Here is a 14,001-nt window from a genome sequence, read left to right on the forward strand (position 1 = left end):
TCGTTCATTTCCCCCCAAAAAATATAGTCCGGCCCCCCACAAGGTCTGAGGGACAGTGGACTGGCCCCCTGCTGAAAAAGTTTGCTGATCCCTGATCTACACAAACCTCCATGTTGTCTCTTTTTTGGGAGTGGGGGGCAGGCTGAGGAAGGGAAGGACTTGGTTAACTCCGCCTTGTGGCAAAGTTATGGCGAAGGTAGCTTGGAAACTGCCTTATTTCTCTCTGTGGGCTCCTCCAGGCTTATTCTCTGTTTATTGAGCATTCGTCCTGATTTGCTTTGCTTACTCAGTTAGACTACATACGGACTTTATTGAGCATTTGTTCCAGTATGACTGCGGGACAGTTATACAGCCAGTGCTTTTTTTCTTTAAGAATGTTTAGGGTTACTCTCATTTTCCTACTCATATTGAAATACTGCCCCTCAATGAGGCCAAGCTTAGATTCACAAAATGTTTAGGGGTATGCGTACCCCTGCGTACCCCCCACCCCAGAAAAGAAGCACTGTATGCAGCTTGTTCAAATCTAGCTTATCTCTAGGAGCAACAACAGCGGAACACTGTTACTGGTCCTGAATTATTATTGTTGTTGTTGTTGTTGTTGTTGTTGTATTTGTTTGCCGCTCATCTAAACTGGGTGCGCCAGCCTCTGTGGGCGGCTGCCAACAGAATATTAAAAACACAACAAAGCATTAAAAACTTCCTTAAACAGGGCTGCCCTCAGATGTCTTCTAAAAGTCAGATAGTTTATTTCCTTGACAACTGAAGGGAGGGTGTTCCACAGGGTGGGCGCCACTACCAAGAAGGTCCTCTGCCTGGTTCCCTGTAACCTCACTCCTCGCAGTGAGGGAACCGCCAGAAGCCCTTGGCGCTGGACCTCAGTGTCCGGGCTGAACAATGGGGGTGGAGACACTCCTTCAGTTATACTGGGCCGAGGCCATTTAGGGCTTTAAAGCTCAGCACCGGCACTTTGAATTGTGCTCAGAAACGTCCTGGGAGCCAATGTAGATCCTTTAAGACCGGTGTTATATGGTCTCAGCAGCCTCTCCCAGTCTGGGATGGGGATGATGGAACTGTAGTCCAAGAAACAGCTGAAGACCCAAGTTTGGGAAACCTTGGGTTAGACTATAGCTGGTCTTTATTGAGCATTCGCTCTGATTTGTTTGCAGAGAGGTTATACAGTGATGAGACAGTTATACGACAATGAGGATTTATGATGATTTGCTTGCTTGGTGTGATACTACAGAGGGCATCTTCTTGCTAATTGCCCATCCCACACTTTTCATTGCGTTTCTCCATCATTTTTTAAAAAACAATGTTGTAATCCACTTTGGGATTTGTTGAAATCAAAGGTATATTGTTTCCAGGAAACAACAATTCAGAATTCTCACCGCTTTGTTTTTTGTTTCGTTTTTCTTGCCAGACCATCCATGAGCTCAGATTTCCAGCATTACAGTTTCAGGATGCCAAACATTGGATTTCAGAACCTGCCTCTCAACATATACATTGTGGTCTTTGGCACGGCCATCTTTGTCTTCATTCTGAGCTTACTCTTCTGCTGCTATTTGATCAGGTAAGGACATAGAACAGCAACAGGTGGGCAAAGGCCGCTTTATTTCCAGGCTGCCAGGGGACTGCGTGGCGGGAGGTGCCAAAGGCTAGAGGATAGCCACCTTGGTGGCAGAGGCCGGCCATTCGCCATTCGGAAAGATGGAGGTTGTGTTCAGCTCAGCAGATGCAAGGAAATGTCTCAGATTCCTGTGTGTAAGGCACCCACTCTGTGAGGCTGGCTTCTTGCCAGGGGGTTCCTTTTAGTCTTCTCCAGTCTTCCCCAAATCCTGCTGCCTTTAGAGAGAGCAGGCGATTTTTGTCTCCCAACTCCCTTGCTTAGGAGAACTTTGCTCCGAGGTTTCCACCGGCAGAGTGGAAGCGTTCCTTTGATGTACGCAGCTCACATTGTGCCATCCTAATGTTGACAGATTCCAGTTCCCGTCACTCCTGGGCCGTTGGCTAGGATGACTGAGACTGATGGAATCTGGAGACCAGGAACATCTCAGAGGGGACCATGTTGTCTACCTCTGTTCTAAGCAGTCCTGAGGATCCTGGTTCAGAAAATTTTCTGGTTTTTGAGAAGATTCATTTTTTGTGAATGCATCTTTTCCTGGTGCACAGGGGAAATAGTTTCCATTTGGCGATTCGCGCATGAGCCTGCCATCTCCCTTTCACAGCTGTCGGGATGCGGAAGCAAACTTTTCAAGGAATTTGCTCTTTCTAACACTTCAGGGCATCTATCTCCCTCTCCCTCTCCTGCAAATAACTTGCATACTTGTGGTTAAGAAATTGTCTGTATTTTTTTTCCCCGCCCACCTCTCCAAAGTGTCTTGCATGCCAGCTGCTCTCCCAGCAGCGCGGTTCAGAGGTTAGTCGATGAAACAGGCTCAATTTGTTAATCTGAACAAAGTGGGAAAAGGCAGCCCTTTCCAAACCAATTGCTACTTGGGAAGTTTGAATATTCAGTGGTGCAGACCAAACAGGTTGGAGTAGGATATTTGCAGGGTGTGTGTTTAGCTTTAAGAAAGTCTGCGTGCCGGCCACCAAAACAACAGGCTAAGTCCGGCGGGTATTCATTCAACGGACAATATTCTGGCTCTTGGCGGCGGTCAGGAACAAAGGGATTTTATTGTGTGGGATTAGCTCCTATTGTGACACATCTTGCACAAAGATTGGTTTTCTAAACTATCAGCTCAGCAGTGATGGACTGTATGTTTTGCACCCATCAGAGAGAAAGACACTATTTGGTCACCGCTCCAAGCTATAGTTTAGTGTGACGAGAATGAGTCACACTAACGCATGACTTTTTCACACCCCACCATGTCTCCCTCCCTCCTTCGTGGCCACAAAGAGGAGTTTGTACTTCCATTCTTGTTGAATCGTACTGTTGTGATACAAACTGGTAAACTGCGGTTGATCCTTTTTTAATATATATATATATATTTGGTTTTTCAAAGTAAATTTTTAGAGTCACATGTACAACATAAAAACAAGATTCCAAGGGATCTCCTGGACTTTCCTCCTCCCCTTTGTGGGTCCTAATGTTAATCATTTCCTCCTGCATCTTTTATAATAATCCAAATCTTTTATCTTTCCATTGTATCAAAAATTCACCATTAAACTACAAGTGATATTCCAATCCTGCTGTTTACCATGGTCTTTAGGTTAAGCTATAAAATTTTGCTCTTCCTGATTTCTGATTCTTCCGGTCATTTTTGCCATTTTGGTGTAGTCCATCAACTTCATCTGCCATTCTTCCCTGGTAGGGACTTTATCTTCTTTCCATCTCTGAGCCACCAGAGATGGTCCAGAAACTGTGGTTGATCTTTCAAACAAACCATAGTTAACTTGGAACGATGGGCTTTAAAGCTGAGTCGTTTAAAGGAACGACAGTTAGCATTTGTTGTAGCCGAGGTGTTGGAACAAAGATTAATCTGTGGCTAATTGGAAGTGAAAGCTTCAGAACTCACTGGAACTTGGTTCTGGCACCTCTTGATACAGGATTGAGAGTAGGCTTGATAAACCCAAAAGAGCATGCAAGTATAATAATAATAATAATAATAATAATAATAATAATAATAATAATAATTTTATTATTTATATCCCACCCATCTGGCTGGGTTTCCCCAGCCACTCTGGGCAGCTTCCAACAGAAAGTTAAAATACAATAACCCATTAAACATTCCTTCCAGTAGCACCTTAAAGACCAACTAAGTTAGTTCTTGGTATGAGCTTTCGTGTGCATGCACACTTCTTCAGATACACATACCAAGAACTAACTTAGTTGTTCTTTAAGGTGCTACTGGAAGGAATTTTTTTATTTTGACTATGGCAGACCAACACGGCTACCTATCTGTAACTGGAACCATTAAACATTAAAAGCTTCCCTAAACAGGGCTGCCTTCAGATGTCTTCTAAAAGTCTGGTAGTTGTTTTTCTCTTTGACATCTGGTGGGAGGGTGTTCCACAGGGCAGCTGCCACTACCGAGAAGGCCCTCTGCCTGGTTCCCTGTACCTTGGCTTCTCGCAGCGAGGGAACCACCAGAAGGCCCTCGGCACTGGACCTCAGAGTCCGGGCTGAACGATGGGGGTGGAGATGCTCCTTCAGATATACAGTGGACCTCAGTGTCCAGGCAGAAAAATGGGGGTGGAGACGTTCCTTCAGGTATACTGGACTGAGGCCGTTTAGGGCTTTGAAGATCAGCACCAACACTTTGAATTGTGCTTGGAAACGTACTTGGAGCCAGTGTAGGCCTTTCAAGACCAGTGTTATATGGTCTCGGCAGCCACTCCCAGTCACCAGTCTAGCTGCCGCATTCTGGATTAGTTGTAGTTTCCAGGTCACCTTCAAAGGTAGCCCCACATAGAGCGCATTGCAGTAGTCCTAGCAGGAGATAACTGTCTGGCCAGACAGTCTGCGGGCAGGGAGGGTCTCAGCCTGTGAACCAGATGGAGCTGATAAACAGCTGCCCTGGACACAGAATTGACCTGTGCCTCCATGGACAGCTGTGTATGCGGGATCTTTAGCTCTCCAGCTGAACTACAACTCCCATCAGCCCCAGCAAGCATGGCCAGTGGCTGGGGGCGATGGGAGTTGTAGTCTAGCAACATCTGGAGAGCCAGAGAGTCCCTCCACCTAATTGAATTGTATTTTCCCAGTATTGCCTGGGTGCAGGTTCCTTTATGTAGCTGTGTTGGCTGATTTAAACAAATCTTAGTCAGTTGGTTGTGTGAGTTTTTAATTTAGTTAGCGATTCTTCCAGGAAGCTTATGGTGGCGTACTTGAGTTCTTCCCACAGCCCTTTTATTCTCACAACAACTTTCCAAGGTTGTTTGCATCTGGCCCAAGGTCACCCACTAAATTTCATGGCCGAGGGAGGAATTGAACAGAGTGCCACCCTAGTGTGACACTCTTAACAGCGACACCCCACTGCCTCTTGTCACTTAAAAGTACATGTGAGGGGGAAAATGATAGTTCTAAAACAAAAGGCATTCTTCCGTTGGTTTTTAGATTTTGCACCGGTTTGTCGCAGTCGTCATCACCTTAGAAGTGGGTTTTCTTCTGATTTGGAGGGCAGGTTGATTGGGGGAAGAAGCCGCTTAAAATAGACCTAAGTATAGTTTTCTATTACTATTTCTTTTTTTAAAAAGCAATTTAATTAATTGCAGCACCTTTCTAGCTGATGAAAATGTTTTTAGACCGATTAAGCGAACCAAATAATTGATGTAAGCGTTGTCAAGTAGAGACATTCAACATCCAATTTTCCTTGAAGAAGGGCACTGTTATGAAGTCCTAACTGCTCCACTCAGGGGGTCTTGGGCTGATTTTGAATTTGCGCCGCCACCCCAGTGGCAATGCTCTCTTCCAGCTCTGTGACATTCGCATGTTGCAGCTAATGCCTTTTTGGCCAAAGCATAGCCAACAACTGCATTTTAGAACACAAAACTATTGGGTGAGTGTCTTTGTTTTCAGCTCAGACCCAACAAGTCGTTTGTTGTTCCTCTTGCGGTATCTCTTCGTCCCACGATGTACATAGATGCCGTTTCTATTTCCCTGTTAAATCTAGTTATTTATACATAATTATGCACTGTCGCGGCACCGAGGCTCAGGCGACTCTTGTCTACAAAGATTGCATTCTGTTCATTCGTATAGAAAAAGAGCATCGTATCTGAAAGCACTGCACAGATCTCCATTCTTCCTTTCGGGCTGCAGATTTGTCCGTCGATTGCCACCGTGGGTTGTGAATGGGCTTTTTGGAGACATTGAGGGGCAATGCATGGCACAGACTTCGTGAGATAGCTCCACCACATCATGTACCGGGAGGCTCGCTTCCTTTTGTCAATAACCCCCTGCATTAGAAAGCTAGCACGTCAGCAAGAAGGCTGGACCGGTTGTTTCACACAGAGGAAGATTTTGATATGTACAGTGGTACCTCGGGTTACATACACTTCAGGTTACATACGCTTCAGGTAACAGACTCCGCTAACCCAGAAATAGTACCTCGGGCTAAGAACTTTGCTTCAGGATGAGAACAGAAATTGTGCTCTGGCGGCGCAGCGGCAGCAGGAGGCCCCATTAGCTAAAGTGGTGCTTCAGGTTAAGAACAGTTTCAGGTTAAGAACAGACCTCCGGAACAAATTAAGTACTTAACCCGAGGTACCACTGTAGTAGCATGGATTATTCCTCTGTGTCTACTGCAGAGGTGCCATCCTCTGGGGAAACCCAGTCAAATGGGCACGATATTATTATTATTATTAGTATTAGTATTAGTATTAGTATTAGTATTAGTATTAGTATTAGTATTATTATCCTATGATGAGCTCGACCTGTGCATGCCCTAAACTATTTTGACTCTAAGCCAGAGCTGTCAATCATGAGTGCCAGCAGGATTTGGGGTAAAGGAGGCCGCTTGGGTCCTCAGGGACCCAGGGATGGAGAACTTGCAGCCTTCCAGATGTTGTTTAAAAAGAAGCCCAGCTCACATCATCCCTGACCATGGACCACACTGGGTTGTGGCTGATGGGATTCAGAGTCTGGCACATCTGGGATGGCTAAGGGTTCCCCCAACCTTATTTCAACTGGTCCCAAGGAGAATATCCCGAGGGGCAGGATCTGTGCGTGGGAATCTCAGGCCCCTGTGATGAGCGCCACTGGGATCTGGTGGGGTGGAAAGACAGTGGGTTCCTCTTTTGTGTCAAAGCGAGGGCTGAAGCAAAAACGTTTTTTTAAAAAAAGAAAACAGAAGTACCAATTTGAACACCAATCTGCATAGGTCTTTTTTTTCCATTAGTTATTTAAAAAAAACCCGCAATCGAAACAACCACCCAGGAGTATTTATAGCAGGAAAAACAAGTTCCTGGTCTTAAAACTTGTTTGCGGTATTCTTAAGAATTCAAGAGCCCATGGAAGAAGAAGCAGAGAGGATAATTATATCAGGCAGATGTTTTGTTTAGTTTAGTTTAGTTTAGTTTTTCTTTTCTTTTCTTTTTACCACCTTTACAAGGTGGTAAAGAGAAGGGGCACTGAGCTAGCATTTCCACCCTGGGGTGCTGTGTGTGTATTAGGTGCACAGAGACATACTGCCTCTTTAAACGCACCCCTGTTGCAAACTGTCAGGTTCCTATGAGCTTCCTTTCCTTCCAAACTGTGCTGCCTGTTTGCTTACAGATCTCTGCCTTTGAACTCAGAAAGGGTTGAGCGTGCTATTAATGGAGGCAAATCTACAAAAACGTTATTCATTTTTCCTTTGCATTTTTGGATAGCGTTGGCAACTTGCAAAGTGTTCAGTTTCCTGCGTACGAGTGGCAGAGTCCAGTAAGCCTTTCACTACTCAGTTTTCATTTGGGCAGAGCAGGCCTAAAAGGGACTGTCTGGTGTGATCTGTTCCCGAGGGTGGCGATTCTGATGTGCTGTTAGAGTCGTAGAATTGTAGAGTCCAACCCTTTGCAGTGCAAGAATTGTTGTTCCATTTTGTGTTTTTTATCTACTGTACCGTCTTCATATTCAATATTCTTCTTCTTTATTTTCTAGGCTTCGACACCAAGCCCACAAAGAGCTTTATGCCTACAAACAGGTAAGCTTCTCTTTCACTTTGTCCCCTGCCGCCGATGTCGCTACCACCCGGTCGCCCTGACAAATTTCAAATCAGGGCATAGTTGAAAAGCTTCCCTGAGCTTTCACTTGCAACTAAAAGGCACAATTGTTTTCAGGCTGCAGGCAAGTGAGCAAAACATCTCAGGTGCTCTCAGCCCTTTGCAGACAAACCAGCAATAAGATTTGACCCCTGCCCCAGGGAGCTTCCAAATTAGAATTCACCACCAAGGAAAAAAACCCCTATAAAGGCAGGGCTAACTGGGAACGACTCTGACACACCCATACCTGATTTATCCTTCCCTGCCAAAACCACAAACTGTAGCCGAGGTTTGTTCTGTAAACTGTGGTTTGACATAAAGCAAGAGCCTGAGTTTGGACGTAACACTTAGGCCAAACCATGGTTTGGCTGCCAGCAGCCGAGGAGCCGCCATCTTGTCTCTGGGAACCTGGGGTTGTATCCAGTGAAGACGTCCGGCTAACTTAATAATTTCCATTTCCGCAGTGGAACTTCCTCTCCCTCTCCTCTCCCCATCCTCCCTTTCCCCAGCCAACACAATTGGAGTGTTTGGGACAACAGAACAGTGCGCCTTCCGGGGAGCAGGGCTGGGCGATATATTGATACATCATCCAGTAACGGTTTCTAGACCACATCGCAATAACCGTTTCAAAAGAATTGGCCTGGCAATGCATCGCAAATCACTGTGTGTGTGTTTGTGTGTGTCCTTTCTGACATCGTAATATGTTGGGGTTTGGCTGGCGATACATTACGATGTTGGAAAGCAGATAACGTCCAGCCCTGCCGAGGAGGGACAGAAGGGGAAGTCTTTCTGTGAACGGAACAACTCTGCTGAACAAAAGCTCATTGATGTTCACCCATGGTTGCTGTAGGGGTCTTCCATACTTCCACTCATCCCATGCCTAGAAAGCATAGCGGCAAGTGGTTTTACGTTTGCCTTGCCGCTTTCCCCGGGAAAACCCGCTCTTGAGCGCTGAATCGGAGCAAACATTAGTTCACAGAAAGCCCAATTAATGTTTGCTCCAATTCAGCGTTCAGGAGAAGGTTTTCTGGAAAGAGAGAGAGAGAGGTTTTTGTAAAATATGGAGGGATTTGTGATATGTAAAATGAACCATGGAAAGAGAAGAAGGGAAGTCATTGATATCTTAATATTTGAAATAGTAAAACAGAAAATTATACAGTGGTACCTCTGGTTGCGAACGGGATCCGTTCCGGAGGCCCGTTCGCAACATGAAAAGAGCGCAACCCGCAGTGACACGTCTGCGCGCACGCAGGTTGCGATTTGGCACTTCTGCGCATGCACGTGACGTCATTTTGCACTTCTGCGCATGCGCGAGCAGCAAAACCCACAAGTAACCCTTTCCAGTACTTCCGGGTCGCCACAGGACGTAACCTGAAAGAATGTAACATGAAGCAAATGTAACATGAGGTATGACTGTGTGTGTGTGTGTGTGTGTGTGTGTGTGTGTGTGTGTGTGTGTGTGTAATCTCGAGGTTTTTGCAGGAGGGAAGCAGTGGCACTAGCTGCAGTCCAGATAAGCTCCAAGTGCAAACAGGACCTTGGAATTGCTCCCGAGCAAAACATGCATAGGATTGCACTGCACCTTCTCTTTCATGATCCCATGGAAATATATAAAAAAATAATTTAAAAATTGTCCAGTAACACCTTAGAGGCTAACTAAGTTTGTTCTTGGTATAAGCTTTCGTGTGCATGCACACTTCACACGAAAGCTTACCGTATTTTTCGTCCCATAGGATGCTCCATCCCATAGGACGCACCTAGTTTTTTGGGGGGGAAATAAAGGGGGGGGAAATCCCCTTTATTTCCCCCCCCCCAAAAAAAAGCAGGTCGGGGAAACCAAACCAGGTCGAGGAACAGCGGGGTGGTGGCGCTGCGCCTCCCTGCTGTCCCTCGAGCTTGTGGGGCTGGCCCATGTCTGCCCGGCGCGAGGGGTGCTCTGCTTCAGGGCGCCCCACCTGCCGGGCGGCAGGCTGCTATCTGCAGCGTGGGGAGCCCTGCGGGGAACTTCTGCAGGGCTGCCCACGCTGTGGATGTGTTCCCGAAGCGCCGGGCGCTCTGCTTTCAGGACGCCCGGTGCTCCGGGAAGTAGGCTGCTGATGTCTTCCTGAAGCCTGGAAAGCGAGAGGGGTCGGTGCGCACCGACCCCTCTCGCTCTCCAAGCTTCAGCGAAAGCCTGCATTCGCCCCATAGGATGCACCCAGATTTCCCCTTCATTTTTGGAGGGGAAAAAGTGTGTCCTATAGGGCGAAAAATACAGTATACCCAGAACAAACTGGGTGCCCCTGGAAAATTTATTTTTATTTTTTTATATATTTCGACTGCGTCAGACCAACACGGCTACCTACCTGAATCATGATCCCATGAAAGTAGTGGTTTTTATTCCTAAAAAAAAATGTTTAGGGGTATTCTCATTTTGACTCAAGAAAATCACCATTTTATAGTTCAAATCAGGGAAAATAAATACAGCGAATGGACAAAAATACAAAGATTCACAAAAATGTTTATGGGTGTGCGTACCCCTGCGTATCATCACACACACACCCAGAAAAAAGCACTGCATGGAGGCCATTCAATGCATTAAACTCTTCCCCCCTCCCTTTCTATATCTATAAGTGGATGATATGTTTGTGGGGGCCTTTTTAGCATGCCCAGTGGGGCAGATTTCATTCTGGTGCTGCTTTTGAACCTTTGCAAGTCAAGGCTTTGGGAGCAAAGGTCTGCTGTGTCGTCCGGCTTGCGTGCATCTTACAAGAATTCAACCCCTGTTTTGCAATGTTTGTTTTCCTTGTGTGGGGGGGCCTTTTTTTTGCACAAGTACAGGCACCTCCATTTTCTAACACACCCTCTCACTCTCTCTCTTTTCCCCTTGCAGGTTATTCTAAAGGAAAAAGTCAAAGAACTCAACCTACATGAGGTAAGCTGACTTTGTCACCCACAAAGAAAATCAAACTGATGTGGAAACAAGGAGAACTGAATTTAAAGTTGGGGGAAAATGAGAAATTGAGATAACTGAAATGGACAGATTTGCCCTTCACTGGCCACCGGGCAGATCTATAGCACAGCCCCAATTTGCCTTAATCTTGATTCCGCCCCTCCAAGAAGCTCTGGGAACTGTAGTTCTGTGAGAGATTGGCTCTCTCCCATCAAAGAATTCTAAACAACCACTCCAGATTCCAGGATATATGGGGCAGGGGCGTTGAAGAGGAGTCATGGCAGTTAAATAGATATAGAACTAACTTTATCATTAATAATATTTGATTAAGAACATTTCAGTTACATCATACTGAACAATATGGAATAATTTAAATCTTTGTTTTATGTTGGTTGTAAAATGAAAATATAAAGAAAAAGTTAAACAAAAAAGAAAAGAAATAATTTCAGTTATAGAAACTAAAGTGAAAAGACAGAAAAGTGCAAATGTAAAGAAAGTAATATATATATATAATATAGTACACTAAATATACAGTCTTACCGGCACCCCAATGCCTTGGGAGTCAAACGATTCAGCTCCCAAACAATCAGAAACCAGAAGTGAGTTGTCAGGGAACTGCCATCAGAGCATCAGGTGGTGGAGGGACTCAGGCAGGATGAAAGAGACTCAACTGCTGAAGCAGGGACCAGCAGGGGGAGGAGGGGGTCTCTGAGGGAATGCGAGCAGGAGGGAGGGCTCAGGGAGGCTTCCAGCGAGAACAGTGGGGAGGTATCGGAGTCTCCCATAGGGAGACCCATACCTCGCAGGAAACTGTCACGCCGTGAGTCCAGGAGACGCGTTTCCGTTAAGGAACTTCTTTGCTGGAAACGCTTCCGCAGACAGCCACTGTCGGACTCTACTAGTGACTAGAGCAGACATGTCTGAGGAGCTCCGTCACACACGGAGGTTTGTGGGGGCGCACAAACTCTGAGGGAGCACGTTTTCACGCACAAGCAGCTAATCAAACCCTCACAGCAGTCCGACAGTCTTTGTACGCTGCCTGTGCAAGAGAAGGCATCATGAGCGAACCAACCGGAACCGGAGGAGCAGGGGCTGGAGCTGGTCCAAGCTTGGAAGATAGATACCGAGCGTTGGAGGTTCAACTGGCCCTGCAGACGGCGAGGCTGGAGGAGAGAAGGGCTCAGGATGCAGACAAGAAGGGGAGAGCCACTCAATTCCCCAGAAAGGTACCAGGATTGGTGCAGAAATTTGGGGGGGACCCCAAGGACTACCATGCTTTTAGGACAGAGATGCAATATGCCCTTAATGTGCAGTTCGATGAGTTCCCTGATGAGGAATCGCGAGTTGCTTTTGTAATTGGGCATCTTGAGAAAGGGGCTAGAGACTGGGTGCGACCCCTAATGGCAACGCACAATGACATACTAAAGGACACAATGAAGTTCTTTCGTGCAATGGATATCATGTTTTCCAGCGATATTGAGGAAGGGGTGGTGCGCAGACAGCTAATGGCTTGTAAGCAGGGGAGTCGATCTGTCCGTGAATATTGGACTGAGTTTACCATGCTGATTCACAGACTGAGTTGGGATTTATCGGCGGCACCCGTTCAAATGCTATTTGAAGAAGGTCTTTCTTCGGGGGTGAAAGACGAGCTGGCACGGAGCCCCAGGGCGGAGTCTATGGATCAGCTGACCAAATCTGCGCTGACCATAGGAGCGCGGCAGGAGGCAAGAGCCTTGGAGAGGCGGGAAGGGAGAGGGGAACGTTGGAAGGAGTTCCGCATTCCAGACATTCCTGAGCCAGCTTTCCCGCCGGCAGAGCCGATGGAAATCGGAACAGCGCGCGCGCGCGCATTTTCAAAAACCAGCGAGGGAGCTAAGAAGGAGGGAAAGGGCCCCCGGAAATGCTATCTCTGCCAACAGCCAGGCCACTTTGCCAGAGTCTGCCCCCAGAGGAAGGAATGGCAAGGGATGGTGGGAGCTGTTGAGGGGGGAGAAGAAGGGGGAGCGGAGCAGGTAAAAGCCAACGCCTGGTTGCCACAATTGGGGCACTGCAGCCAGGCCAAAGAGCAGTGAAAGTGCCCGTGCCAGAAGCTCCTCGACCTGCTCTAGTGATTGAAGTGTCGCTAGAGCTGCAGAATGGGCACCCCCTAAAAATAAAGGCGCTATTGGACTCAGGCAGCTCCTGCAATTTTATGAGCAAGGAGTTTGCTGCTGAACACCAGATACAGACCATCCCTTTAAGCAACCCCCTGCAGGTGACCACGATTGATGGCAGGGAGTTGTTGGGAGGAGGAGTCCGCTTGCAGACTGTCCCAATGATAATGAGGGTGGCAAGGCACACAGAACTGATAGCGTTTAATGTGGCCACCCTGGGAGGCGCTCCCATTATTTTGGGAATGAGCTGGCTAGCTCTACATGATCCGCTGGTTGGCTGGCATCAAAGAGTGGTGTCCTTTGGTTCAGCACATTGCCTAGAACACTGCAAAGGGGAGAAGGGTTCAGTAGGGGCCCAAGCCACCCTAGCAGGGACTGAAGTAATGGGGAAGGTGAAGGTACCACCACAGTATGCAGATCTCAGCGACGTGTTCAGCGAGAAGGAAGCTGACCAACTACCACCTCATAGACCCTTTGATTGTCAGATCAATTTACTCCCTGGAGCACAGCTTCCCGTGGGCAAGTTGTATGCCATGTCAGACAGGGAAATGCAGGAGTTGCGAGGGTTCATTGACAAGAACCTGAAGAGAGGCTTCATCAGAGAGTCCAAAGCAGCAGGGGGGAGCCCAGTGTTCTTTGTGGACAAAAAAAATGCAGACAAGCCGAGACTTGTATGTGATTTTAGGCGGCTGAATGCAGTGACTGAACCGGTGGCGTTCCCTATGCCCAGAATTGATGATATTTTGACCATGGTGAGGAAGGGAAAGATTTTCACAAAGCTGGATCTAAGGGGGGCGTACAACCTGATACGCATAAGGAAAGGGGATGAATGGAAAACCACCATGTTTACCCCTTTGGGGGCGTTTGAATACCTCGTTATGCCATTTGGATTACAAGCAGGCTCCGCGTGTTTTCAATCTTTTATGAACCACGTGCTGGGCCCTTTGCTCTACAAGAATTGCGTTGCCTTTCTAGATGATGTGTTGGTGTATTCTGAGAATGAGGAGCAACATGTGAGAGACGTCAGAGAAGTGTTGAGCAGACTGCAAGCCAACAGGCTGTGGGTCAAACTGGAGAAGTGTCGGTTCCATACCAAGGAGGTGGAATTCCTGGGGTACCGCCTGTCAGACAAGGGATTGGCCATGGATCCCGGCAAGGTACAGGCAGTGCTGGAATGGAAAACACCCAAAACCAAGAAGGATGTGCAGAGGTTCCTAGGGTTTGGAAACTTTTATC

The 14,001-nt window shown here is 47.0% G+C and overlaps 1 protein-coding gene across 6 annotated transcripts in view; it reads left to right on the plus strand.

Annotated features, from left to right (window-relative positions):
• Nucleotides 1-14,001, plus strand: part of RNF24 (ring finger protein 24) — an 87,199-nt gene that overhangs the window by 64,715 nt on the left and 8,483 nt on the right. For all 6 annotated transcript variants that reach the window (XM_081207463.1, XM_081207460.1, XM_081207459.1 and 3 more), the window contains 3 exons: nucleotides 1,421-1,570; nucleotides 7,580-7,622; nucleotides 10,553-10,594. In XM_081207463.1, coding sequence (XP_081063589.1) covers nucleotides 1,428-1,570; nucleotides 7,580-7,622; nucleotides 10,553-10,594 — 228 coding nt within the window. In that variant the 5' untranslated portion in view covers nucleotides 1,421-1,427. The remainder of the gene's footprint in view (nucleotides 1-1,420; nucleotides 1,571-7,579; nucleotides 7,623-10,552; nucleotides 10,595-14,001) is intronic.

The sequence above is a fragment of the Podarcis bocagei genome, assembly GCF_964188305.1.
Source record: "Podarcis bocagei genome assembly, chromosome: 9".
In the NCBI taxonomy this organism is placed as follows: domain Eukaryota; kingdom Metazoa; phylum Chordata; class Lepidosauria; order Squamata; family Lacertidae; genus Podarcis; species Podarcis bocagei.